At 56.4% G+C, this 27,710-nt stretch overlaps 1 protein-coding gene across 3 annotated transcripts; it reads right to left on the bottom strand.

Annotated features, from left to right (window-relative positions):
• Positions 1-200: 200 nt before the first annotated feature.
• On the bottom strand, positions 201-27,710 carry TRIT1 (tRNA isopentenyltransferase 1). Of its 3 annotated transcripts, XM_075909008.1 has the most exons (12): positions 27,520-27,658; positions 16,285-16,404; positions 14,530-14,670; positions 13,461-13,559; positions 12,760-12,956; positions 10,956-11,098; positions 9,983-10,094; positions 9,538-9,650; positions 8,881-8,958; positions 7,011-7,120; positions 6,460-6,577; positions 201-1,685 (listed from the first exon to the last, which is right to left on the bottom strand). In XM_075909008.1, exons 2-12 carry the CDS (start codon positions 16,336-16,338, stop codon positions 1,537-1,539), a joined length of 1,314 nt encoding a protein of 437 aa, XP_075765123.1. In that variant the 5' UTR covers positions 16,339-16,404; positions 27,520-27,658; the 3' UTR covers positions 201-1,536. The 3 variants fall into 3 exon arrangements, with proteins under 3 accessions (XP_075765123.1, XP_075765122.1, XP_075765124.1); XM_075909007.1 differs by lacking the exon at positions 16,285-16,404 and having other exon boundaries at positions 27,520-27,710; XM_075909009.1 differs by lacking the exon at positions 16,285-16,404 and having other exon boundaries at positions 27,591-27,613.

Below are 27,710 nucleotides of genomic sequence, written 5' to 3'. Positions count from 1 at the left end.
GCAGACGCGCGGTGGCTATTTTGGGCACGGAACGCGGTTTATCTTTGGAGACAGCGGAGTTCGTATTAAACCGATTAGGGCCATTAAAGCCATTTTTAACAGTATGGTCATCAGACAGCTCAGTGGGGCAGACTGGATCCCCCCCCCCCCGGTAATCCCTGCCTCATTCACACACTTTGCCGTGAAGAGCCCAACTCTGGCTGGGAAAGGCGGGAGCGGGGGAGGGGGAGGGAAGGCTCTCTGCCTCGGGGTCCTTACAAAACAGCAGCGTTGGACGCGCCAAAGCCGGCATTCAGCTCTTGCCGATCCAGCGCAAGGGAGGGCCACAGCAGCTACCCTTCTCTGGGCGGAGCTCCCCCGGTGGGTCAAACAAATCAGTGATGCTGATTTGCAGGGCGTTACACTGCAGCACCCGGGACCCGAGAGCGTATCCTGGCCAGTCAGCCTAACCCCCAACCCCAGATCCACCCCCGAGCCCGCCAGAGGGGGATCTGTCCCTAGAAGCCCCTTTTCAGCCATTCAGGCTGCTCCCCAATGCGCAGAGCCCTGGGGCGCCCACACTGAGTGCGTCTGGGGCAGCTGCAGGGACACCTGGCACTCTGAAGGCCAGAAGCCCCAAGGCAGAAGCCTTAGCCCAGCAGCCTGCACTCTTTGAGGCAATCTTCCCCCAAGCCCCGGGCCCCGACAGAGCGGGTTTTACACAAGGAGGCTGGATCTCTCGCGGCACCATCAGAATGAAGCGCAGAGGCATTCCCTGCCCCACAGAAACGCGAGAGGCCCCTGGAGCACACCTGCTCCCCATACGCCGCCGAGCCCCACGGCTGCCAAACCAAGGGAGGAGCCCCTGGGCATCAGGGCTCACCCGGGGCCAACTCCACGGAGCTTAGTTCTAGCCCCTTGGCAAGACGGTTTCAAAGGTGCGGCCTGGCTGCGACAGGCAGAGAGGAGACTCCCTTCTACCCAGGGCATGCCAAGGGGAGGGGCGCAGCTTCCTCGGGCATGTCCGGAGAAGAGAGCAGCCCCGGGATAACATGCAGGCCCCAGAAGCCTGGCACAGAACGGAGCGACCAAACCAGAAGGCCAGTCACGCCCTTGCTAAACCCCCAATGTTTCTACTTTATTCAGGTGTGGAAAAAGCCTCCATAAATAAATGACGGTGGCAAGAATTCCCCAGCCCGTAGCTCTCTGCTTGTGGCCAAGGCTGGCATGAGCACAGTGTGTCTGTCCCTGAGAATGACCCACTCAAGTGCCGGCAAATTAGACCCCCCCCCCCCCCAGGTGAGATGCTGCATCACTGCCTGGGACTGACAGACAACGCCACACGGCGGCCCCCGGGGAGCTTGCTTGGAGGCTCGGCTGCTTTCAGGCTTTGGGATCCCGGCCCCATTCATGCCGGCTGAAGGCGGCACACGCCTGCCTACGGCCTGCTCTGCCTATCCCCAGACCCTCCCTGTGCTCTGCTCCATTCGATCGATTCCATCGGGGGGCAGAACGGCGGCTGACCCTGCTTCCCGGCTGCCGGGGGCAGGACAGAGGCTAGATTTGGTCCCGTCCCAAGTTCTCCGTCCCGTCGCTATCTCCTTGAGTCTCTGTGTAAGGGGCTCGGCTTCCTGCCGAGCTGAGGCTGGAGTGCAGCTTCCATCTTTTCTTCAGCTGGTACACGTGCGTCTTTGACTTCGTGTGAGCTGGGGGCAAAAAGAAGACCAAGTGACTCGGGGGGACTTGGGAAAGGAAACACCCAACTCGGCCAATCCCATGATGGGCCTCAGCTCCCCCCTTTCGCTCCCTAGGGGCATGAGGAAGCCCATTACCTCTTAGGATCTGACTCCCACGCCCCAGTAGCATCTCTTCCTGTCTCTCGCGGAGGTATTCCTTTTAGGCCAAATCACTTCCTACTAGGGAAAGGCTTTGTGTTTAAAATATTGTCATCCACTTGACTAATCCAAATGGATAAACATTACACACACACACACTTCAGAAGACCAATGGCCTGTATTCACTATGGCTGGGTCCATGGAGCAGCGATCAATCCAGTAGGGGTAAAGTAATACAAGACACAATAAATCAATCACCAATCGCTCTCCCATTGACTCTACTACTCTACCTTAGCGAGAAGCACGAGGGAGTTGATGGGAGAGCGTCTCCAGGTGACACATCACAGTGAAGACATCATGGTAAGTAGATACAAGTACGTCAACCTGGTAGCTATGTTATTCAGGTAGCTAAAGTACTGTAATTTAGATGGCTCTCCCGTGGTAGTGTAGACCAGCCCTCTGGCTTCATCTACACTACAGTTGGGATCTACGGAGGAGAGATCAATACACTGGCAGTCGACTTCGCAGGTCTAGCAAAGACCTGCCAAATCAACCACAGATCACTCTCCAGTTGACCCTGGTACTCTACCCCAAACGAAAAGAGTAAGGTAAGTAGACAGAAGAGCATCTCTCGTTGACTCCGTGTGGTGTAAACACCGCACTAACTTGACTGAAGGTATGTCGACTCAGCTATGTTATTCACATAGCTGGAGCGAGTACTTTAGGTCAACTTACTGCAGCAGTGTAGATGTTGCCTCAGAAATGGGTGACCGCTACACTGCTGTGTCTAGCCTTCAGTGAAGAGCATCTGCCAGAAGACTGGTATCACAAAACGATGGTCATGTCTCATTATGTCGTGAAGCTGCACAATTGTCTGGCACCATACGCCTTTCTAGGCAGTACACCAGGGCTGGGTGTTGTGGGTCTCCATAGACTGGGTAACGTTAACACCTACAGAGCTGTCCTAAAGCCCAGGGTGTCACAGTTAGGCCCTGATCCTGGAAACACCCATGTGTCTGCTTCCCTTTGAGCACAAAAACAGTCCCTGGCCTACACTCAAAGTTTTCATAGCGTAACCGTTATGCCCATCAAACCGTTAGGTACATGCAATTACATCCCTATCAAGTACCTCACCAAACCAGAATAGCAATGGCCGTATATCAGTATAAAAGTGCTTATAACAGCCTCCTCACTAGGGATGTGAAAGTGTGACCCTGTAAATGGTTAACCAATGAGCCTGGGCTTATCAGTTAGTGTTCATGGTTACATGCACACTCCCGTTACATGATGCCAGGTGGGAGCTGGTACTCACAGAGAGCCAGCTTAAAAGTTGGCTCCCTACGCGCACTGGCTCCCAGGAAGCTGCCTGCCCCCCTATGTGGAACCATGTACCAGTTACTTAATTACACACATTTTAACATCCCTGCGCCATAGTGTGTGTGTGGGGGGGGGGGGGTTGCTGCTCTAACCATGCCAGCATAGGTAAGGCAATACTACTTCAGCATAGATAAGGCCTTAGGTAAGCATATGCATATTCATCTGCAGATTCGGGGCCCTAGAGTGTTTTCCAAACCTTTTTTTTGACCTCCTTCCAAAGAAGGTTTCATGCAAATCTGCTACTTTATTGAAATGTTTTTGGGACACCATCAGGTTGCAATCTAGGGGTGTTAAAACAATTAACTGGTAAGCATACTGGTAAGCATCAGGCTTACCAGTATGCTCAATGGTTAACCCAGCCCAGCTGGTGGAACCTCACAGCCATGATGGGACGGAGGCAGGCCCCATGGCCGCAGCAGGGCTGGGCAGCGAGCCTGGAATTAAAATAGTAAAACAAATAACCATTTTCACACCCCTAAATCACACTTCTTGCTGACATTTTGTTACAAATGATACCAAAGTTTAACTGGAACAGCAGAACCTCTCTCCTGTCATTGGTGAGAGTTTCATTTTGAAACATGAAAGTGCAATTGTACAACAAACAAACAAAACAACCAAAAAACCACCCACAGAAACCAAGAGGACAACCAGGGCCAGGAGCTGCTTCTGCAACTACTTCTAACTCACTGGCAGAAACCGACTAGATTTCAAGGGGACTCCCTGCCCCCAGGGTTTTAGTTTCCTGCCTCCTATGTTTAAATGTGTAGCTTTAACACCACACTGAACGGCAACGTTTCAGTTCAGTTCTCCATGTGCCTGCCCTCCCCGACACTCCTCCCGCACCATTTACGGGTTGGTGCCAAACAGGGCTAGATGCAGGGATCGCACACTGATCAAGGATAAATAAATATTATTATTAAATGGGAACTGGGGTGACACCCACATAAAAGGGGTAAATGTAACTTATGGAAGGATCACTCTGCTCATGCAGCTTCCCGGGCCCTAGCAGCCTGGCATGGGGCCTCAAATCTCTCAGGGTCTGTCTACACAGCAAAGTTATTTCAAAATAAATGTCCTAGCGTCTACACAGCCAAGCCATTATTTTGAAATAAAATCGAAATAGAGGAGCACTTATTTCGCAATAGGGGGCCTCCAGCCTTCCCAGGGTGCCCTCATGGCCACTCCAACCTCAACCAAGAACACTTCTCTCCCTCCCCCCCGCTCCCTGGAGCCCTTAAAGAGGTAGACTCTGGCCACAGTGCCTGTGCCAGCTCCAAGCCTGCCTGCCCACAGCCAGCAGTCACTGCCCCTGACCCAGTGGCCCCAAAACATGAGCCAGCAAGCCACTGGCAGCCAGCCCTCCACCGCTCCCCAGGAGCAGTCTGCCAGCTCCCAGGAGTCTGCCAGGGCCCAGAGAAAGCAGGTGCCTTCCTGGTCCAGGGTGTAGATCATGGACCTTATTCAGGTTGGGGGGGGGGGGCACCGTCCATGATCTCCGCACTAGATGGAGGAACGCAGACGTCTATGGCAGGAGAGCTGCCAGCCAGGCCACCAAAGGCCACATGCGAACCCAGGAGCAGGTTTGCATGACAATCAAGTTGGTCTGGCGAGACCCCCAACCCTGAGCCCTGAACTTCCCCTCCCCCTTCTTCCGCTTGCTTCCCCCTTCCAGCTGCCTCCTCTCAGGTTTCCCCTTCCCCTCTGCCACCCTCTCTTCTCCTCTCTCCCACCTCCTTTCCCCAGTCTCACCAGTTTCATCCCCCCCCCCCAGTTTTTTTAAATAAAGAGAGTTGTGTTCATGAAAATACATGTATTTTATTTGACATCAGGAAGGGGGGTTAGGGAGGGGTAAGTGGAAGGACGTGAGGGAGGAATGAGGCACAAGCCCCCCCGTGGGGCAGACAAGGGAGGCTCTTAGTGCTCCTCAGGGTGGAAGCTCTCCCGCAGGGGCTCCTGGATACTGACAGCCCCCTGATGGACCTCCCGGATGGCAGCCTGCAGCAAGTGCAGCCAGGCTCACAGCAACACATCCAAGAGAAGCACCAGAGTGCCCAGGGGCAGCTCTGGCTCCATGTTGCAGAGTGCTGTGGTGTCCCGAGCAACTAGAGCACGGAGAGACAAAATGCTTTGCTGTCCCTCATCGAGGTAGACAAGCAAGCAGGGAAACCTGAGAACTGGCCGGGGGGGGAGGGGGGGGCAGTCCCTTTAAGCACAGACCTAAGAGAGTCAGGCAGCAGCCCTTTGCAGCAAGTCCTGACCTGGTGCCCTGCCAGAACTGGTTCTAGCCAGCCTTAAATGCGATTCAGAGTCCGCTCAGTGTGGACGCGCTATTTCGAAATGCATTTTGTGTGTAGACGCGTTATTTCGAAATAAGCTATTTCAAAATAACACTGTAATGTAGACATGCCCCCACATGCCCCTCTCTTCTGGGTGTGTCTGGATGGCTTTTAAAATGTCTTCAGACTAGCCCAATACACAGATCTACTGAAAACCAGATCGTTACCTTTACGATTTAAGCCTGTTACAGAGAACTGCTGCATCAAAAGCACCAGCTTCCCTATGCTAGAAACCTCTCTTTAAATCAATACAAGTAAACGAATCTTTAAAATCTAGTCCTTGCTATTGACACTGCAGCATTTCACTCAGTTTGCACAATGAAGACAGAGGTGTCCGTTTCACAGCTGCTGCGAGCCAGTTTCTAGCCAATTTCACTTCAAGGTTCTGCGCTTCCGAGGAATGTTAATTGGTTTAAAAGATTTTTATTTCAATGGAATTAAAATTCAGTTTAAAAAAAAAATCACGAAAATGCTCCTGTAGGCATTAGATCTGGAAACGCTTTAGTTTTACAAAACCTTAAGGGTGGGGCAAGGCTGACTTCAAAAAGCTCTCCAGAACAGACTGTTTTTTATTTCACACAAACAATAACTGCAAAAGAAACAAGCTGCTTTGTTCACTAACCCTCCTGACTTGGTAACAAGGCCCATCGGAAGCCACGCGCTAAGCAGGGTTCTGACTACGAGGACTCCTCCGACCCCATGCCAGAGGAGAGCGTGAGCTTTACTGTGTCCTCCCCCACCCGCGATGGTAAGAGCTGACAGATGGCTGCTCTGGCAAGGCTTGCGAACCCCCTCCAGGCTTGCAAGTGGCTGCTTTTATAAGGGGCTGTAAACAAACCGGAGATCATGTGATGAAGGTCACATGGCCAAGCGCAGGTATCTATGGACTCACTTCCTGCCCTCCCCACGTATCTCCCCCCTCCGGATCCTACCTGCCCATTCGCGGTCCCCAATGATGATTTTGTCACAAAGCTCACACATGTGATGACTCCATTTGTCCTCAAGCATCTTGCTCTCCATCTTTACAGGCTCGGCCAACGGCTGCTGCCCCTGAAGCGACAAGTGTGTCAGGTCAGTTGCTATTCAGCGAGGTTCCCCTCCTTGCTCCTGCTGCCGTGGGATTGGGAGAGAGGCGGCTTCCCCATGGAGCCTGGGGGGAAACTAGGACACGAGTCTCCTTCCAGGGGTGTGCTGGGCATTCGGGGGCACCTCATCACGGTGGGACACAGCCAGAAATCAGCCTGAGAGGGGCAAGCTTAGAGGCTATCGGAGCAGAGCGGAAGCTGCCCGGGTTGGGACAGAGGGAGCTCTGGGTCAGAGGCTCCCTTGGGGAGCTGTGGGGGTAAGATCTCTAGTGACAGCAGCAGCGTATGGAAGGGACAGGCAGTAGGTCTGGCAACAGCCCCCACCCCGCTGGCCAGAGAGATCAGACGCCCCCCAAAAGAAGCTTCCTCCCACATACCCCGCCACGGATGACGTTCACCTGGATGAAGCTCTCCACAATCTGAAGGGCAGGTTTCAGCACGTTCTCATCCCACTGGGAGAGATCAGTCACCTCCAAGCCATACACTGGGGGCACGTGGGGTCCGGGGCCTAGGGAGAAACACAGAGCAGAAGCAATTAGCTGCCAGCAGTGTCCTAGCCAAGCAGTCACCCTGCTCCTGCAGGGCCAACATCCCTGCATCTTCGGTGCAGAGGGTCCCCATGGGCTCACCAGCTCGTCCTGCGATACTCCGAGAGACTGGCCCTGAGCTCGGTCGGCACCGCACAGCCTCAAATGACGCGGCGCCTCAAACCCACCGGCCAGCAGGGCCCTTGGCAATCAAGGGACAAAGCCCAACATCTCAAGCTTTGCAAGAGCCAAGCAAGTTGTGCTCCCCCAGTAACTACAACCAGCGTCCCACTGGCTCCGCCCCCTGGAAAAGTCCATACCCCGAGCCAGCAGGGGTCAGGTGGAGACCCAGACTGCTCCAGCATCTCGCCAGAACTGTTCTTCCTGGGAGGCTCGAGCCTGGGGCTTGGAACAGGCACCTCAGGGCTCCTGCCTGGTTGTCGGCTCTCCAGCCGTAACGGCTAGCGAGGCTGCAGAGGTGGCCGCACTGCGGAGGCGTCTGCCGGTAGCAACAGGTGGGCGTCATCTGGACACCTGCATGTGACGTGGGTGCAGACATATCTGCACCCCACACAGCACACACTCCACTGCCATGTCGCTCCCCCGTCCTGCTGCCAGGACTCACCTGCCAGCCGCCGGAGCGAAGGCCTCGCCTCGGAGACAAAGCCATCAAAGGCTGCGGCATCCGGCAGGTGCTGCCTTTTATTGCTCCAACCACAAACAAGGCTCCGGAGAGGCCAATAAAAGGTGCACCTGCCCCCCACCTGCCAGGTGGCAGAAAGGTGAGACCCAGATGCCAGGCAACTGGCCCCAGGAAAGCTCTGTGCTCAGCTGCAAGTCGGTTTCCTGGCCTGGTTGGGTTTCTCTCTCTTTTTCTTGACCCTCCCAACCACCTTTCAACAAGCTCTCGGCTCCCAGCTGCTGATCCTGGCCCAGCTCCAGAGCTAGGGAAGTCCCACTGGCTTCCTGCCGTCATGGTGTCCGCGGCAGGCCTGGAACGGACAATCGGCTGCAGCTCCTAATCCGGAGGGCAGCTGTCCGCTGAGCTTTTCACTCCCGTGCGTGCGGGCTCATGTGGCGAAGCAAACACGATGGGCGGGTCCTCTGGGGCTCCTTCCAGGAGAGAGCAGGACTGCAAGCAGCCAGGGAACCGACCACCAGCAACAGCGAGTGCAGGAGCAGGGGAGAGACGTGTGGAGGAGCTGGGGGGGGTGTATGGGGTTGGGGCTGCTGGGATTTTAGCCAGCAGTGAGGCTGCTTCTCCTAGGAGGGGTAGAGAGCTCCCGGTCACAGCTGGACGAGCAGGGAGCGAGCGCCCGGGCAGGGAGATCAGGATGGGGAAGGGGCACAGCCGCGGCTGGGCAGGCCTGGCCCAGACGGGCAAGGAACTAAGTAGAACAGCACGGCCTGTGCGCCGCAGCCAGCAGCTGAAGGCAGAGAACCCCCCTTCCCCCCCCCCGGGGCTGGTGGACCGATCCTTGGGGAGCAGCAGCCTCACACCCGGGGGAGAACATCCATGAGGCTCAGCAGGGGGAAATTCACGCAGAAGCATTTCCCAGGGTGGCTCCGGGAGATCCGTGTTATGTAATTTGTGTCTGTAACGTGGCCCCCTCCCAGGCTGCTACGCACCTAACAAAGCAGAGCTCACTTGGGCAGGGGGGCGGAGGATGCGGAGACAGCTCAGAGCAGAGGTGAAAGGGGCAGAGGGAGCAGGGGGAAGGGATGTAACAGCCGGGCTTACGTGTCAAGAAGCGGTTTCGGACCCACTTGTTCTGTTTCCGGGCGTATTTCTTGGTCACTCGTTTCAGAGCCTGAATCCCTTTCAAAAGAAGGTAACGAAGCGAATGGCAATTAGGCGTCAGGGAGGTGAAAGAAGCCGGGGGTCTGGGTCGGGGGCAGGGCGGGGGAAGGTGTGAACCCCAGGGGAGACAGGCGGGGGCTGGGCTAATTGGATAGTTACCGCTGGACTGATGACAGGGGAGGGAAGCAACGGAAACACCATCATGGGGGACAGGTAAAACCCAGCTGGGCAAAGCCCTCGGGGCAGCCTCTAGGGAGGAGACGGACTGGAGGCTTTAACAGAGCTTGTCACGGGGCAAGCGAGACCACCTCTGGCTCACCCAGCAATGGCAAAGGAGTTTCCATCCCCCGCTGCCTCTAACCACGGCAGAGACCCGGCTGCCCGGATCCAAGGAGCCCTTCCCCAGGGACCCCGGCGCAGCTGGCAAAGGACCCCAGACCCTGCCAAGCGACACCAGCAGGGCTCATCAGGTGGGGGGGGGGGGGAGATGGGGCGCTGGGTCCTCAGGTCACTGCCCAGCCCTGCTAGGGGCAGACTCAAACCCCACCCGTGGGCTACCAGGCATGAGCGAGAGCCTCCCAGGCACGTGGTTCCCACCTTTCTCCTGCAGCTGGGCGCTGGTCTCCTTTGGGCACTTCCCCTCCGTGATCAGGTACTCGTGGAACTCCTTGAAGCCAATCGACTGGAAAATCCCGTGCTGATAATCCTGGCTGGAGAATCCGGTCACAGGCAGCAGGTGAACCCCCGTCCCCTGGAGCAGGGAGCTGCCCCTCTCGGTGCCACGGCCCCAGAACAGCAGCTCCCCGGGGTGCAGAACAGCGCAGCTGTCAGCAGCCACGTGGGAGCAGCCCCAGCAAGGGCCAAGGTCTGGCGGGTGAGGTTTGCGGCCCAAGGTACCATCAGACCAGCCCAATCCTGGATGTCTCAAGCACTAGCCAGCCCCACCCTCTTCAATTACGAGCCCAGAATTACGAAGAGTCGGCTCTCCGGAGACGCGACCGCGAACAGGAGCGAGGAGCGGAGCAGCCGGACGAACACTCACCAGTCCTCAGCCACCTTCTGCTGGTTGTAACGCTGGTGGAAGTCCAGCAGCTCCTCCAGGAGCCCTGCAGCCAGCATGGCGTCCACCCGCTTGTCCAGCCGTTCGTCTAGAACTGGCAGAGATCACCACGATTCACACACCATGCGCAGCACAGCCAGCCCCAGCCCCAGCCCCGAGCGTGCCCGGCTTCCCGCTGCATCCTGGCCCTCCATCACCAGGTACCCATCCCCATCATCATCCTCCCATCCCCGCCGCGAGACTCCCACATCGCTTGCACCCTGCTGGGGCAAAGGGCACCAGCGCCAAAGCTCCTCCACGGGGGCCAGCAACTAAGGCCCTGAGCTCTGAACTCGCGCTGTGGCCCCTGGACGGCAGCGCAGGCCACGAGACCCAACGGACAGAAAGCAGGACCCGGGTTCCATTCCCGGCGTGGCCACTGGCTCGCTGTAGGAGCCTGGGCAAGTCCTGTCCCTGCCCCCTGCCCCCGTTTCCCCACACATAAAACTGGAGCAAGTCTATTGACAGGGGCTTCTGGGGGCTACAGGGCAGTAAGGGGCAGACCCTGCTCTCATTAAAGCCAATGTCAAAACTTGGACAGGACGGGACCCAGCCTTTCGTTGGGTTGCGCGCTAAGAACTCTGACCAGGCATGTGCCATGCTGCAGGGCCCGTGGGCATGGTCAAGTGAGGGGGGACCCGAGGAAGGAGGATGCTATGAAGGGTACGAGGGGGAATGGCCAAGACTAATGGGGGCAGGGGCGGGACCCCCAGGGAGGTCTCACATGAACGCCACAGTGCACACGCTGCTCAGCCGGGCTCTCGGCCTCCCGGCTCAGACCAGGCACCGGACGAGGCTGCCACACGGCTCAGGAGGGAGGCTGCTCTGGGAACGGGAGAGGCCCTGCCTGTGTCGCGGGCGCAGAGGGAAGCCAGCCCTGCCCCCAGGACAGCTCTGCCCGTTCCGCTCTCTTTACCTGCCTGGTCTGCATAAAGCCACAGGATACAGGAGTGTGGGTACTTCAGGGGCCCCCCCAGTGGGCTCCCACCATCCTCCTCTTGCTGTCGATGCAGGTGCTCGCTGTGGGGGATCCCAGTTTCTTCAAACACCTGCAGGCTCCTGTGGGACAGGCAGACGGGCTCAGCGACGGGGTTAGGAGCCATTTCCACCTGCCCAGCAGCCTCCAGGAGACAGCGACAGGGAACCCAGGAACACACAGGAAAACCCAGCCCTCCCACCCAGGGGAAAGGTTCCCATCGGTGTGCCCGGAGCTGCTGGGGGCAGAGGGGCGTAACGCACGCAGCTGCCTGTAGGAAACACCCTGCGTTCACGGTGCTGAGAGAGGCCCTGCGGGTGAAGGGGTGGGAGAGGTCCTGGCTCCGGTCCTGCCCCTTCCCGCCAAGAGGCGCTCCAGGGAAGGGGCTGGTCCCGCGGCTCAGAGAGGTCACAGAGGGCTGCGGCTCCTCCCCGCTGCAGAACTAGGGCCGCGCCGCTCCCGTGCGAACGGGGTGGGCGTTGCTCCGCTCCCCCTGCGGGCAGGGCTGGGAGGGAAGAGTCGGTTTGAGGAGACAAGTCCCATCTCGCCGGGGCCCCGTTCCCACAGCTCCATGGTCTGGCACTCGGCCAGCACGGCCGCCTTCTCTTTCAAGAGCTCAGCCAAGCTGCTGCCGCGGCCCCTGCCGGCGGGGGCTCCCAGGGAGAGCGCCGGGCCCGTGGGCAGCGCTACGCTCAGGGCCATGGGAGGCCTGTGCCCGACCACCCCACCCTCACTGATGCCTCCGAGCGTGCCCGAGACTTGCAAGCCTGGGCTGGGTGCAGAGGGCCTGGGCTTTGGCTCCCATGCTAGTCCCTCCCGAGGTGGAGCCGGGCGGCCTCCCAGGCACAGCGCCAGACCTAGCCAGTGGCTCGGGAACGGGAGGAGCCGGAACCTGCTCCCTTTGGGTTTGGGCCTGTTTCCAGGTGTCTCCCTGCAGAGGGAGCGGCACAGTTCATACCCCCGCTGGCTGCAAAGCGCCCCAAGGAACCACGCCCCAGAGGGGGCTCCCTGGCGTCCCAGGCAGCAGTGGGAAAGCAGGGAGTCACTTTCACTCCCTCTCCCCGTGAGGCACCTCCACCCACCCCCCAGAGATCCCAGTCTCCCGAGGAAGGCTCTGCCCCGGCTCTCAGGATGATGGCATTAACAGAGCCCAAGGGCCAGAGACTGCTTCCTCCAGCACCAGAGAGAGGAGAGCCACCCTCCTTCAGCACCGGCAAGGCTCTGCATCGGCCGGACACACCCAATTCCTCCCTCTCTGCGACGCCCCCGCCCCCCAGCCTCAGCGCTCACCTGCTGCTCGTCTAGTCTAGGGGTTTAAAACCGGAGCCGGGTGGAACCCTAGCGGTTACAGGCGCTGCAGCGTAAAGCTTCTTGAAGCTTTGCAGCCCACTCCTGGGGAGCCAGCGTGTAACCTCCCTACGGTGGGGGGGGCGAAGCTGGGCCCATCGCACAGGGGCTGCTCCAGCTCCTACTGGTTAACCAGACCCGGTAAGCTCAGGGTCAGGCTCAGCGGTTAACCCTTTACATCCCCAGTCTCGCCCAACGCACCGTGGAGCGAGGGGCAACCGAACCCGAGGCGAGAAAGCGAGTTTGTTCAGGACAACAGGTTGGACGCAGAGCAGGAGGCGGCGGTGCCCACCTCCCCACCAGGGCCAGGCCACGGCAGACTGGACGACGTATAGCAAGGGAGGCTGCGAAAGGCACCAGGCGCCCCCAGCTCAGCGCTCCAGCTAGACGAGCTCACCTGGCCACTTTGCGCTTATTGCGGGGGTGCAGCCTGGCCGCCATTTCCGGGTCCACTTGGCGCAGCCGGCGATGGAGCTCGTGGCTGTCCAGCTGCTCCAGTTCTTCCTTCCGGCTGGCTGCTCCCTGAGGGGAAGGGCCGGTCGTCTCCTGTGGGGCACAGATTGGGCTGCCCGAGTCACATCTCCGTGCATGTTCCTGCAGGCCAAAGGGAGACCCTGCTCAAACCTGCTGCGCACTGGACTCTCCGCTTCCCGGGGGGGGTGACAATGGGACAGACCAGCGAGCCCCCATCAAAACCAGGCAGCCAAATCCCCCCCCAAGTTCTGGGGCAGTGCCGGGCCTGAACATCACGGCTCCGGCCTGGCTCCAAGCAGACTCGTGGCCTGCAAGCGGAGCGCAGCACTCAAGCCTCACGCAGGGCGCTGGCCCCAGATTGACAGAGCCTTGTGAAATAGAGTTATCCCCGCAGCACCGGCAATCGGCCGCCAGGCCTGCTAGCGCGGACCCAGCTAACAGAGGCAGGCGCTTGCCTCTGGCTGCCCCCAAGGGAGGGCAGGGCCTGCATGCACCCGGTGTGCTGCTCTGCACCCAGGGGGGCGCACAGGCCCACTGCAGCGTTTCAGTGGAGGAAGGTCAATCTCCTTCCAATCGCAGCAAGCCCAGAAGCGGGGAGGGGACCTGCCTCGCCCAGGCTCCTACCTTGGTGTCGACAAGGACCTTCCAGAGCAGGGACTCGATGTAATAGTTGGTGCCGCCCACCACAATTGGGATCTTCTCTCGGGCAAATATCTCTTCAATGTGCTCAGTTAAGGAGCGAGGCAGGGGCCAAGGAAGCGCTGGGAAATCTCAGCGCTCGAGGAGAGGAAGGGAGCTTGCCACAACCCGGCTATACCGGGGAACAGCTGTGTCTGGCTGCCACGTTAAAACGCCCGTAATCGATGGACCGTGTAACTGACGAACACGTCAGTGGTTACATGGTTACAAGCAGGGCAGTCGCCAGCTCCGCCTGCCACCCACTCCCGGGGTGCTGGCTGCTGCTCCACAGTGCTGCCTCCCAGGGCCCTGGACCGGGAGCCGTGTGTGGCAGGCCCATGCTTATCAGTTACACGGCTACACTCTTCCCTCCCTACTACGCACAACCCTCCTGAATCCGGTCTGACAGCGTGAAGCAGAGCCCTGGGCCTGCCAGGTCACAGCACGGCTCCATTTCCTCAGGCCTCCCTGCAGTACAAACTCCGCTCGGTTTTAATCGGTCAATGGACAACCGTGCTGCGGGGAGAGCCAGCCAGCACCTGCTCTCCACCCCGGGGCTCCCTGCAGGGTTCCACTGTCTATTCCAAACCCCACCAATGTGGGTCGGAGGGGGGAGGGGATGATTTTCCACCTCTGAGCTCTGCTCTGCGTTCGCCGCAGGTGGCACGTAGCAAGAGCGGCTCTGTCCGAATTCCAGCCTGCCCAGGTAGCTGTCGAGTGCCTTCGAACACACCAGCAGCACTGCTCCAAGAGCGCACTGGCTGCCGAGTTGCTCCTTTTGCTGGCCATGGTATCTGGCCTGACACGAGATGCCCAGATGCCCGCTCCTGGACACAAAGAGGTTCGGACAAGCTAATGGTCCTCGGAGACTAGCAGCCCCATTCCCCACCGGCTTAACGTTCTCCCACCAGCTCTGGGGTTTTTTAGGGACGTCACTCCTGGCCCAGAGGGGGACAGAAGGGAGGCGCGAGGTGTGTACTAGTCCGGCCAGATGGACTGCTCTAGGAAAGGATATCAGGGCCGAGGCTTTGTTCCGAAAGTCCACGACGGTGTAGTTAGAGACCAAGGGATCCACGAAGCCGATCATGTGGTGTCGGCATGAAGCCTGCTCCCGGGAAGATACCTTGTTTGTGATGATGTCCAGCCCCTTGTACACCTGGGACCCAGAAAGCAGGAGATGAGCGTCCGAAACCCCCCTGCCACAGGGGAAAAGGGAGGGATCTGCTCCACCACCCTAGCCCCCCGCACACAGGCCACTCCAGCTAACCCTTCATGCTCACCAGACACTCCCCTACCTCGCCCTCCCAGCAGCCTCTGAGCCGGCCACACACGGGCCAGAGAAAGGCAGGCCACATTCAGCCCTGGCATCAACAGACTGGCCAATCAGGGCAGCGTCTGCTTGAGCGGGGGCCAAACAGCCCCAGGCACGTGACTGACAGCCAGCGACTGGAAGGCCAGGGAAGAGCCACTGATCAGGGCAGCCTCGCGGGGCCCGGCTCCCGCGTCCAGCCCTCACACAACGGCCTGTCTTCGTGAACTTCACCGGCCACGACTGCTGGTCTCCCTTCAGGTGCAGCTCTTTGCAAACACAGGGTCCCTCGCAGAGCACAAAGCCCCGTGCGGGGACGAGATCCCTCAGCAAACACCCACCGGCCCCACGGAGCCACAAGAACGCGCTAACAGCCGGCACTCTCACACCCAAGAAGAGCTGAGCCTATCCCTGGTGACTGCTTGGTGACATCCGGCCAGGGACAAAGGGAAACGCCATCCGTCGGTCCAGGCCAACGGCCCCGCAAGAGGAGCCGCATCCTTCCCCACAGGAGCAGAGGCCGTAACAGAACCAAAGTCTCCAGCTTGGAGGTCAGCGGGGACTCGCCCACGCTCAGCGCACCCCCAGAATTCCCACGGTCTTTCAAAGGGTCGAAGGGGCAAGCCCCAGGGACCAGAGAGGAGGCAACAAGGGAGGGGAGAGTGGTACGGGGTGCTGAGGCGTCACTTACAATCCCCAACCCCACACACAATTGTAAGTCGTAAAGCAGACCTCAGGCCACCCTTAGTCCGGGCTACCATCCCGGCACGAGGAACCCCAGGGGGAAAGCACAGTGCAGAGAACCGAGAGTCACGTGAGCAGTAATAGCACCTCGCTCTTATCCAGCACAGGCAACTCCAAAGTATTTAACAGAGGAGGGTCAGAGTCCTCCCCACGTCACAGGCAGGGAAACTGAGGCACAAAGCGGCGCCGTGACTTGCTCAAGGTCAGCCTGTGCAAAGCTGGGTCTAGAACCCTGGTTTCCTCTGTCCCAGCCCGGTGCCCAATCAGCCACACACCCTTCGGAAAGGATTCACCGCTCCCTTTGGAGGGGAGCCAGGGTGTAACACACAGGCTGGGAGCCGGGGACTGAGCACGTGGCCCCTGCGTGTGGCCTTGGACAAGAGCGGACCCTGTCCGTGGGCAGGAAGGGCGAAGCACTAGCGCTAGGTTATCTGGGAAGATCGAAGACACCCCAATTCCCCACTTCAACAGGAGCCCTTCCTTTGCCAGTGGTTGCTGAAGATTCAGGGGGCCTCTGGGCAGGAAGCAGCATTTGACCAGAGTCCAGCTGGGAGAGCTGGCCTAGTCTCATTCCCGTCAACTCCATGGTGTTTCCTGTCGTGGGACCGGGGGCAGGACTCCTGGGTCCTGGTCCTCGCAGTGCCTCGGATCAGCTGGGGGATGCGTGGGCGGGTTACCCTGCATCTTCATGCCTACTGCCCCGTAAAACACTCTCACCTTTCCGCACCCGATCTTGTCAGGTGGCAGGCAGCGCGAGGGTGGGCAAATCATTCACACAAAAGGAGCAGGAGATTATCCAGAGCCAGCTGCTCGGTCTGCGGCGTGGCAGTCTCTCTCCTTCTCGGAACGGGCCACAGGGGAAATGTGATCCAAGAAGCCGGCAAGGTAGAGAGACGGACGGAAGACAATCAGGAGTAAGAAATTCTCCGCTGTGGCTGCAGCTGCTCTCTCCCACCCAGGGAAGCGTCAGCCCTCCCTAGCCCCGGCCCAGCCGACAACACTTCACAGGGCAGCAACATAGAGGCACCAAGTCAGCTCCCTGGGGATGCTTCAGAGCCCGAATCCGCCAATGCTCTGGATCCAGAGAGGAACGCCCCAGTCACAACAAGCCCACCGGGCTACCTGTGGCGATACCGCACTGATCTCTGTGGACGTGTCCTTCACACCCACACCCATTGCCGCACACACCATGTGGCGCCGAGCGGACAGGCGCATGCCTGTATTGTTCCCTGCAGCGGTGTCCTGGAAGGTCCCGTGCATGGCGCACGCCGGAAGATCGGCGTTTCAGAGAAGGACATCGATCCCAGATCCTATTCAAGGCACCACACCCGTCAGGGACAACAAAAGACTTGCCGTCACATCCAGCCAACTGATGCTAGTGGATCTGCTTGTTTTCCGAAGCCCTGACTAAGAACCCCCGTCAGCGAGGGAGTCTAGTACCACTGGGCTATTCACTCGCTCCTCGGGGCACAAGACAGACGTAGGAGCACTTTGCATGTGTAGATCTCCGAGCTCCTCCCCTAATTATATCCCATGAGGCAGAGGAGTGATCCACAGAGGCACTCAAGATGCACCCCGCCCGTCACAGCAAGGGACGGGGCTCACATCTCCCGGTGGCCGGAGGCTAGCCGCCGGATCACGTTCCTTGATTTCAGCAATACGTTTTTCTTTAAACCAGGCCAATCCTTCTGCAGGACTCTTAGGCGACGGCTACACTGCAGGAATTTGTCGGCAGAGGCAGCGCAAATGAAGCGCTCGGTAGCATTTCTCGCACTCTCATTTGCGAAAAACCCTCCTGCGCAAGAACCCTTATCCTCCCCAAAGGTAGGCAAACAGGATCTTGCGCAAAAGGGTGTTTTGCCCCGGCTACACTGCGGTTTCTTGCGCAAAAACCTCTTCTGCAAAACGGATCGGAAGAGACTATGCAAATGAGAACACGAGACATGCTAATGAGCGCTTCATTTGCACCGCCTCCAAATTCCTGCAGTGTAGACATAGCCTTAGTGACCAGACAAGCCTTGGATCCAGACAGCACAAAGACCAAGGTCATGCCCGAGATCCACCACTGAAGGAAACACCCAGCAGAAGGAGCTAGCAGTGTAAACGGCAGAGCCAGGGTCCCCTGAGGAGAGCTCTTTCAGAAGAGCCCCTTGTCCCATTGCTGGGTGTGTCCCTGGCATGCTTCACAGCCCTGTGCAAACACAAGTCTCTTCCGGCTGTATGCCCTGGACCCTGGCACGGGCCTGGCCCAGCACAAAGGGCCTTGCATGCTGTTGGCAGCCCGCGCGGAGAAGCAGCTGCACCACGGCTCTAAAGAGCCTGCAAACAAACCCAGATCAGAGCCGGGTTCTATAGCTCAGCGCTCCCCCAGGACTCAGCACGGCGTGCGCGGACGAAGCCATCGCTCATAAAGCAGCCTCTCTGTTCCAAATCAGATTTCAACGCCGTAAGGACTGTGCCTTCTTTGTGCGAGACACCCACTGAGGCCCTGCTTTGTAACCATGGGGCTGAGCGCCGGGCTGGCTCCCAGGGAGCATGCAGTCAGCACAGTGAATCTCAGGCTGGAGTTTTCTGCACACGCCAGGCCTCTGGTTAGAGCCGGTGCTGGAATAAGGGCCCGTCAGGCGGGCTCGGTGCGATGAGGGTGGTCTGCGGCACGGGAGAGCAGCGTTCCCTGGAAGCTGGGCGCTTGCGCGGCCGCTCGGGAGAGACTCCAGCTGATTAGCAGCGCGCCCACAGCTAGGTTTGCGTTTCTCCTGGTGGTGCACATGCCTCGGTGGATGCACAAAACGTATTCTGCACATGGATGGAAAAGATGGGGGGGAGCACTGCCGGAGAGCCAGACTCACGGAGCCATTCCTCTCCACTCCACTCCCCTCCTGCTAGTGCCACCCCGTCAGCCCCAGAGACGGATGGGGCACAATGTCTCCTGCAAGTGCTCTCAACAGATCACTCTGGCGAGGGGGAGGGTCAGGCAGAAGATGAACAACGGGAGGTTACTGGAGCAAAGCAGCTCCCCCTCCCTGGCTTGGAGCAAGCCGCCAGCACACTCAGCAGGGCCTCCCTCTCCGAAGGGCTGCTTCCCTGGGCCCCCTGAGCAACCGCACACAATAGGGAGAAAGGAAGGAAAACCCCCCAGGGAGGGGCTGCCCAGAGACGTGGCCCCTGTCTGCACTGCAAACCTTGGGGCTGTGTCTACACTGGTGCCATCTTGCGCAAAAACTTGCTGCCTGTCTACATTGGCCACGTGTTCTTGACGTTCTAATGTATGAAATCAGGGTTTCTTGGGCGAGAACTCTGACGCTCCCGCTCAGGAAGAAGCCCCCTTGCGCAAGAGCTCTGCCAGAAGAGGCCAGTGTAAACAGGCAACATGAATTTCTTGCGCAAGAGAGCGTCTACACTGGCATGGATGCTCTTGTGCAAAAGCACATGCCAGTGCAGACGCTCTCTTCTGGAAGAGTTTTTGCACAAGAAGCCGCCAGTGTAGACTTAGCCTGGCAGCATGGCAGCGGGCAGTGAGGTCTGAATACAGCCCTAGCCAGCTCCAGTTCTACCAGTACAAGACTCCTCATGCCGGGAGCGCTCATTTCGCTCCCTGGAGGGGCAAGCGACACTGCAAAAGCCTTTCTGTCGCTAGTTAAGCTGGGTCTCCCTGATACCAGTAGGACCATCTCAGCAAGGCTCTTGTGCAGCGCTGGCCTCAGCCGGCAGGAGCACACATAAGCAGCTGCAGCAGGGACCTGTGGGCTCTGGTGCCCTCCTCTGTGCCCCATGGCTTCTTCCCCTAGATTGGACTCTGGCCACTTTCCCCCGAGCTGACTGGCCATTTGCTCCAACACCCTCTACAGCTTCCTAGGCAGGCTGACTCCATCTGTCCTCCACACACCCCTTCGTTCCCTTCCCCTAGTCCCCTTCACCCCCGGTCTCTGATTAGCTAATCCCCCACCCTCCTCCAGCACAACCGCGCCCACACAATTAACCCCCACACCCTGGCACTAACGTGACAGGTACCATCCATCGCTCGTGCCTGTGTCTCGGCCCTTCTGCCGGAGCCCTTTGCTGGTCCTTGCAGACCATTAGCTCTCGAGGGCAGGGATCATGCACGTTTGGGCAGCACCCAGCACCCCGAGGCGTTCTCCCCATAACCCCTTAGAGTGGCGCTACGCTTAGGGGATGGAAGGCAGGGAGGAAGAAGGGACAGTAGATTGGGAAGGACCTCTGCTAATATCTGCCAAATTCTTCAGGCTTCTGTCCACGCCTAGCCCCCCCGAGAGGGGGAAGGAGGGACTGCAGGCCTTCCAGTTTGATAGCGCATTTCAGGAAAGCTGCAGAGAGAAATACCATTTGCTTGTTTACCTTGCCCCTTGGGCATGGCACTCGGAAAGTGCCCCCCCCCCCCATCGGCACCCCCTTAACTCCATCATGAAGAGAACGGCTGCCTGTCAACGAGCTCTGTAGGGGAGCAACCTGTGGAAACGCAGCCAGCTCAGAGCACAAACTCGGATGTTAAAAAGCGGTTCTTTAGGTAACCCCTCAGACTGTTCGCTGTTACACACAGCCGGCTCCCAGCCTGCTCCACAGCCGGCTCCCAGCCCCGCTTCCTGGGGAGCTGGCTGCACTCTGGGCTCTGCAGTATAAGTCTCACACAGCAGAGTCTGCATGTGGGGCGGCAGCCAGCAGTCCTGGAGCCAGTGCATGCTGGAAGCTGGCTCGGAAGCAGGCTCCAGACACCCACGGGCTCCCGCCTGCTTCCCTGCTCCCGGGAAATAGGCTGCTGCCCCACGCTGCTGCCTCTGATACAGAGCCAGCAGCACTGGGTGGCAGCCAGCTCCCTGGGAGCGGGGCCAGGAGCTCATGCTTTTCAGTCAACCATTTAAATGGCACACTGTTACATCCCTCATGCAGACAGAGCTGGGAGCGGGAGGCAAACCCAGACGAACAAAGGGCAAAGGACAGACGCTGTGCCCGGGCAAGGCCCACCAGCTGTTCAGCTCCCCTAGCTCCCCCCGTCCACCCCGCCTGAGAGTGATACACCCAAATCTCTTGGCAATGGCAGGGCTTGACTAGCAGCAAGGGAGGTGCAGACGGGGTGAGGAGCAGGGAGTAAATAAGTCCCTGCGCCCTACACAGGCAGAGCTCGGATTTACAGAGCGCACACAGTCCTTCAAGGCTCTCCTGAGAAAAACCAGGAGAGGCTCCCCGCGTATCTTGAAACAAGAGGAGGAGGAGGAGGAGTGGGGTGGCAGTGTGTGGGCCGGGAGCAGAACAAAGGGAGCTTTTTACACACAGGGAGCAAAGAGAAAAGAAAGATTCCACCAGCTGGCTGTCTTCAGGGCCTCGCAGCTGAGACATCCTCACGCCAGCACTGGTGTCTATTTTCAGCAAGCGTTTCAGATAAGCCTTTGTTGCGGTCTAAGGCCCCAGAACAGATTAGCAGCAGTCTGGAGCACCAGCCCTCTGAGACTCAGAGTTCAACACTGGCAATCGCAATCCTTAGCCCTGCTACAGCCGTATAAATATCGGGGTAGATTCAGCCCCGGAGCCCAAGCATTTCATTGAGGTGGGAGTGTATCAGTATCGCCTTTTTACCAGTGGGGAAACTGAGGCATGGAGCGCGGCCATGAAAGTCATGGTGCTAATCGTGATGAAACTCACTCACTAAATGACAACCCCTGCCCCAAAGGGCTTCCAGTCTTGAACACAACACACAACCGGTGGGTGAGAAATGGGTCTGGCAGCATGGGGGAGATGGAGTAATACAAACAATAGGATGGGTGCCATTTCTAGCCCATCAGGAGTGAAAGGCGCAACTCAACAGCGATGGAACTGCAGTTTGGTATCCCCACTATGAGGAAGGATGGCCCAGTGATGAGCGCCACAACCTACCTTCATGTCACTTGGGTTCAAATCCTTGCCCTGCCACAGATTTCACAGGGGACCTTGGGCGAGTCCCTTAGCTGTTTAGATGCGTAACTACCATTAGCTACAGTGGAAATCTGGGCCTCAGGCACTGTGATCCCCATGTGTACAATGGGGATAAGAGCACTGCCCAACCCCAGCTGGGCGTGGGAGGATAAACACACTCCACACTGGGGCCATCTAACCCCCAGTGATCCTTACGGTTTCTGAAGAGGAGCCTCAAGTTATTGTCGAGGAATTTCTCCCTCGCATGGGAAGAAAAGTTACGCAGCAGTCTGATGTGCAAGGAGGAAATGGGCCTTTTCTTTCTTCAGCTTTCTCCATTATTAGCAGGCACTGCAGAGTTACACCAGAGTTAACCCATCTTCCACAAAGCACTTGGTAAGGTCTCTGTCTCCTCCAGGGCAGCATGCAGAAGCCCTAGAGAGCTGGTGTGACTCCTAAAGGAGGCTCATTAGGGTTACGAAACCAAGGAAAATGACAACACGAAATGCCCTTTGAGAATCTGGGCCTACAGCACCTGAACCATAGCCACATGAATGCCAGGCTGGGGCACTAACCACTGAATCCTCCTTCCTCTCAAAATGGGCATAAAACGGCATCACAAAAGCCCCTTTTTCAGAAACGGGGGTTACACAAAAATGAGGTTCGTTAAACAGAAATTAAAGACACCATGTCAAAAGTGAATTTCATGCAAGATGCATGGAAACGTTTTAAAGATGCCATCAGAGAAGCTCAATTTAAATGTATATCCCCAATTTTTTATTTTTATTTTTTAAAGTGCCACTGTGGCTAAACAACATAGCGAAGCAAAAGCAGCGAGAGGCAAAAAGGCATCCCTTAAACTGCAGAAGTTAAATCCTAGTGAGGAAAATGGAACGGAGCATAAACTCTGGCACAGGAAGTGTAAAAATATGTGGGATCCTGTTTAACCGGTTTACTGATTAAATGGGATTTTACATCCCTAATCCTGATATCCTGAGCCACCCAACAGGGGGCTGCAAATCCATAACTCAGCCCCCAATATAAGGATCCTGCAAGCCAGACCTTGCCCACCCTATCACCAGAACAGGTGGTTTTGGAGAACTGCCATCACCTTCCTCAGCCACGGCTTCGACTTACTCAGCTGCCTAAACACTCGCATTCGGCCAGTGTTTGAGGAGTGTCTGCAGCACAGGGACAGAGCCATCTCAGAACAACCTTCTAGCGGGTACTTGTCACTTAGGAAGGGGTTCTGAAAAAGGGCAGACACACCCAATCCCAGCCCTACATGGTAATATACCAGGATCCCTGAATGCTACAGCCAGGTCTGGGAGATGCCGCTCGACAGGAACTAGCCCGGAAAGACAGCAGACGCATTCTTCCAACTGCTAATGCCTAAGAGAGCCAGGGCGCTTTGTGTTAAGCAGCTCCGATCCGCACCATGCCTTCAGGCGCCCAGCACCTCAGAGAGGAAGGCTTCCCTCCCTCGCCTGGCAGCCTCCAAAAGCCACCGGGTGAGCATGCTGCATTACAGGATAAAAGCAGGAGAGCTGCTCAGCTCTCCCTCCACAGTCCCAGTTAGGATATGAGTAACTGCTACAAAGTCTGCTTTCCACTGGCTGCCGGGAGTCAGAATTTCCCAAGTCGATACATTCCCACCGTGGAGACACCGATAACCAGAGCACAGAATGTAGGTCAGGTCCCAGAACATGTCGTGGCAGCCAGTCCCAACCAATTCTGCAAAATGGAACCAAGGACAGAGCAAGACTCTCTTGATTTCCCATTGACTTCCACGAGAGGAGGAATTGATCCTTATTGCAGCAGAAACATCTCTTCCTGGCCATAAAAATTCTGCCACGTTTATTAGATGCAGGCTACCCATGTTTTTCCCCATCGCAAAACCCTCCCATCAGTCTTTTTTCCTCCCACCCACAAAAGCTCATGATACTACGGAAATATTTTTGTTATTCTCTAGGGTGCCATGGGACTACTTGGGGGTTTTTTTCATGCAACTACCGTGACACAGACTCATTTCTGCTGTGTCAGGCAAAATGAGTCATAACACCCAATAACTTGGCAAAGTTCACGGTGCTCTAAATCGGCATTCGCATCCCACTGCACATCACCCTGGCAAAGTTTTCCTCATTGCTAGAGGGGCTAAGAATCATGCTGGTGAAAGCTTAGGGCTTGTTTAGACTGGAAACAGCTGTACCAGCGTAACTTCATCACTGCACGCGAGTCTACACACACCTTGTGCGAGCACTTACCTTACCAAGCGAGCACAAGTACAAATAGCAACGTCGTCAGGGCAGAAGAGGCACGGCTTATCTGTGTGTCTTCCGACACCACCCAGGCCACCCATGGTACCGAGGCTATGCTGCTATTTATACTCCTGCTCAAGGCAGCCATCAGACTTCACCAAGCCCTCAGAAAGGTGGGCAGGGGCCGGTTGCAGGCCCCAGAAGCAGCAGAGCCTCAGGAGGGTGGGTTGAAGCTGGCCTCCCCCCAGCCAGCAATACAGTGCCATCCCACATGCGCCAGCCAGACCTCCAGCAGAGATTCAAAGGGCCCTGGGATCCTGCCACTATAGCACTGGCTGTGGCTAGAAGGTGCAGGCCCTTTTAAATCACTGGGCCCCGAGGCAACTGTCCCCCCACTACCTCGTGCTCCCGCTAGCTCAATAAGAGCTAGTACACGTAGCCATAAGCGAAAAGAAAAGAGAAAAGACCCCCCTGGCTCAAAGTGCAGACTTAGCATGTGTGACACTTGTGCAAATCCCCACGGAAGACGCTATACCAGAGAGATTTACCCCCAGTAACTAAAGATTCCAAAGGAAAAAAGTTTACCTCCTCCCCCTATGAAAACGTCTCTGGGATCTACCATGGGGTCAGAATCCCAAACGCAAGCACGACTGCTCTGAAGGGCTTGCAGCTCATTCACTAGGCGTATGCTTGGCCTCCAGACCACCGTTCTGAGCCCTGGGCAGCGCAAGGGGCTCCTCACCTTGGAAATCCGTGTATGCCCATGTGGAACAGTCGACTAACCGCATGAATTCTTAGTGGTTAGTCAATTATTCTATAGTCCCCAAGGGCAGGGCAAGCAGCCAGTTCACTCCAGCCCCACTCCCAGGGAGCCCCCTGACACCCCGCGCTGTTGACTCTGGATCAGAGGCAGCAGCACAGAGTGCCAGGAGGAAGCTAGTCTGAGAGAGGAGCCAGTTTAAAAACTAGCTCCCCGCGCAGTCCGGCTGCCTGCCACCCCAAGCTCCTGCCTCTGATACAGAGGCAGCAGCACTGGTATGGCAGCAGCCCCTGTCTGCAAGGGGTCCAAGCTCCCTGGGGACAGGCTGCCTCTGTTTGCTGCAAGCCTGTGACTGTCACGGGCCAGGGATGCTTCGCAGCTGCCTCCCCCGGTGCCCCTGCACTGCTGCCTCTATCAGAGGGGGAAATGGGGGGAGATGGCACCGTGGAGGCAGTGCTGAGGGGAACCGGTTGATACAGAGGCAGCAAGGGGGATGGGAATGCAAGTAGTCAACTAGATTAACCCATAAGCCTAGTCTTCTGGGTTAATCGACTACTCCAGGGGTCTCCAAACTACGGCCCGGGGGCCGGATGCGGCCCGCGAGGCCCTCTCATCCGGCCCGTGGAGACCTTTTTGGATTCAAAGGCAGAAGAAGTGAGATTGTTTCAAAACCCATTTGAAGCAGATGTGGCCAGTTGCCCAGATGAACTGCAGCTGGAAGTCATTGAGTTGCAAGCAAATGACCTCCTTAGGGACAAGTTCAAAATAGGACTGGTGGGTTTCTACCAGTTTTTGCCCAAGGAAGACTTTCCTAATGTCAAAACTTTTGCATCAAGGTACCTTTCAATCTTTGGAACAACATACCTGTGTGAACAAACATTTTCAAGAATGAAATACGTGAAGAACAATTTGAGAACAAACTTGTCCGATGATAATCTCAGGTCACTGTTGATGTTAGGGACAACAAATCTAAAGCCAGAAATGTCTGCTATTTTGGCATCCAGGAAACAATTTCACCATTCACACTAATACAGGTGTTCATGTGTGGTGTATGAATGTGTTATTAAATAATAACTGAATAAAATAATATTAAATAAATAATTAAAAACAACATCCATGTATGGATTGTTTTTTATTTGGACCTCAAGTGTGTAGTCGGCCCCCGAACTGCTGTTTGATAGTTAATGCGGCCCTCGGGCTGAAAAGTTTGGAGACCCCTGGACTACTCGTTCACATCCCTAGTGTTAAGTACTTTTTGTCACTTCAACTTAGTTCAGGCCTAACCCTCCCCGCTCTCACCTCCTTGAGTTTTAAAAACCTTCACATGAGCAGAAGCGTTTTCATTACTTGTTTTAAATTTGGTAGAAAGAGTGCTGGCCTACCCCTCCTTCTAGACCAGAACCCAGACAGCAGCCGAGAGCTAATACACAAGAACCAGAAAGTAAAAGCAACCAGTGTAATTTCACTGTCTAAACTGAGTGAGGTGCAAAAAGACAACAGACAATGTCTCATGGGGAGGGGGGGGGAGATAATAGATTCACAGTTTTAAAAAATTATTTCAGGTTTAAAAAGTAAAAACCCAACACCTTAAATTTGGCAGCAAATTAAAATATGGTAAAAAATGGTAAAAAATAATCTAACAGGAATATTGCCACAATTTAATAAAAAACATGACAAATTTTAAAGTAACAATGTTTGAAATCCAAAACATTGCAACACTGAGACCTAAGTGAAAGTGACTATAAACAAAGGCAAAACTTACTTCGTTGATTTTCATTGTCCAAGCTAACTGAAATCCAAAAAGTAAATAAAACAGTAACAGATACAATGGAGATATTAAAATCTTTCACTTGTAATAAACACCGATGTTATTAGTAAGATAGGTAAAGAAATGAATGTATTTACATGTGATTTTTAAGCTGATGTCCCTTTCATGATATGTCACTAGCAGCCGGTAAGGAATTGTTTTTAATATTATTTATCTTTAGGCTGAGAAAGATTAGTCTTTTGTTGGTAAATGAAAATGAACACTGCTTTCACCATATACCCATACAGATGAAAAAATATTTCCATTGCTAACAGAAATTTACAAATAGGCAAAATAAGAAAAATGTTGAACACTTAAAGATATTTACTTTGTATATTTTGACGTGATGTTGGCAATTTGTATTTTAACTGTTATAAGACTTAACTTTTTTAATCTCAGCATGTACGTTATTAAACAGCTTCAGAGGGTTAGTATGTACAGGAAAATAACAAATAGTACGGTAGCACTTTAAACACTAACAAAACATGTAGATGGTATCGTGAACTTTCCTAGGCACAGACCACATCTGATGTGCCCCTCCAAAAAGTTCTCTAAACTGTGAAAATGTAAATAGATAAACAATTGGGGGGGACGTTTAAAAACCGTAATTTTGTTTGATGTGACAATTTGAATAGATGAAAATAAAAAACCTGCTTAAAATAAGCATATTACCAGTCAAGATTATAAAAATATAAAATAGGAATGCTGCAGAGCGTATTATCCAGGTAGTCCCTTTAATACGCGGGAAGCATTTGGAAGCAGCGATCCAAGCGTCCAGACTGAGCATCCAAATGGGACCACGGTCTTCATTTGGACCCTATTCCCACAACAGTGTCTGCAAAGGCGGACCCCCCCCACCCCACGGCTCCCCAGACGAAGCGCTCCGTGCACCCCAGGAACCCTACACACAAGCCCCTGAGCTACCGTTTGGATGGGCCCTGGCCTTGCACTGGGACTCGGGCAGGGAGGCCTCGTGGGCGCGGCAGGGTCTTATCGACTGCCCTGAACGGTGGCACGTGCAGCCTGGGCAAGGCCGGGGGGGGAGGGGGGGCAGTGCCCCCCCCAAAGCGGGGAGCCCCCGGGGGGGGTGGAGCTTCCCTCGGTCAGGCGCTTTTGCGGCCCGGCCCCTTTCCCCGGGGCTGCCAACTCTCCCGGCCCCTACGTGCGGCCTCGGCCCCCGGTCCGGGAGCGATGGCAACGCAGCGGGGACCCCCCCGCGCTACCTGCATGGAGTCGGCGCCCACGATCTCCCCGCCCAGCCGCAGGCCCAGCTGCAGCGCCAGCTCCGACTTGCCGGTGCCCGTGGCGCCCAGGATCACCACCAGCGGCAGCGCGCGCCGGCCCGGCCAGGACAGCGAGCGCGCGGCGGCCGCCGCCATGACAGGCCCGGCCGCTGCTATGGCAACCGGGGGGG

Source organism: Pelodiscus sinensis, chromosome 25, assembly GCF_049634645.1.
Source record: "Pelodiscus sinensis isolate JC-2024 chromosome 25, ASM4963464v1, whole genome shotgun sequence".
Taxonomy (NCBI): Eukaryota; Metazoa; Chordata; order Testudines; family Trionychidae; genus Pelodiscus; species Pelodiscus sinensis.
Note: the sequence above shows the minus strand (reverse complement) of the source record. Positions and strands in the feature narration are given on the sequence as shown.

Excerpts from the sequence above, each read along its gene's own strand:
- TRIT1 (XM_075909007.1), bottom strand. The coding sequence starts at position 27,675 with ATGGCGGCGGCCGCCGCGCGCTCGCTGTCCTGGCCGGGCCGGCGCGCG. Across the intron at positions 12,957-13,460 it reads AGGTCCTTGTCGACACCAAG|GAACATGCACGGAGATGTGA; the intron begins GTAGGAGCCTGG and ends TTTGGCCTGCAG. Across the intron at positions 11,099-12,759 it reads AATAAGCGCAAAGTGGCCAG|GAGCCTGCAGGTGTTTGAAG; the intron begins GTGAGCTCGTCT and ends CCTGTCCCACAG.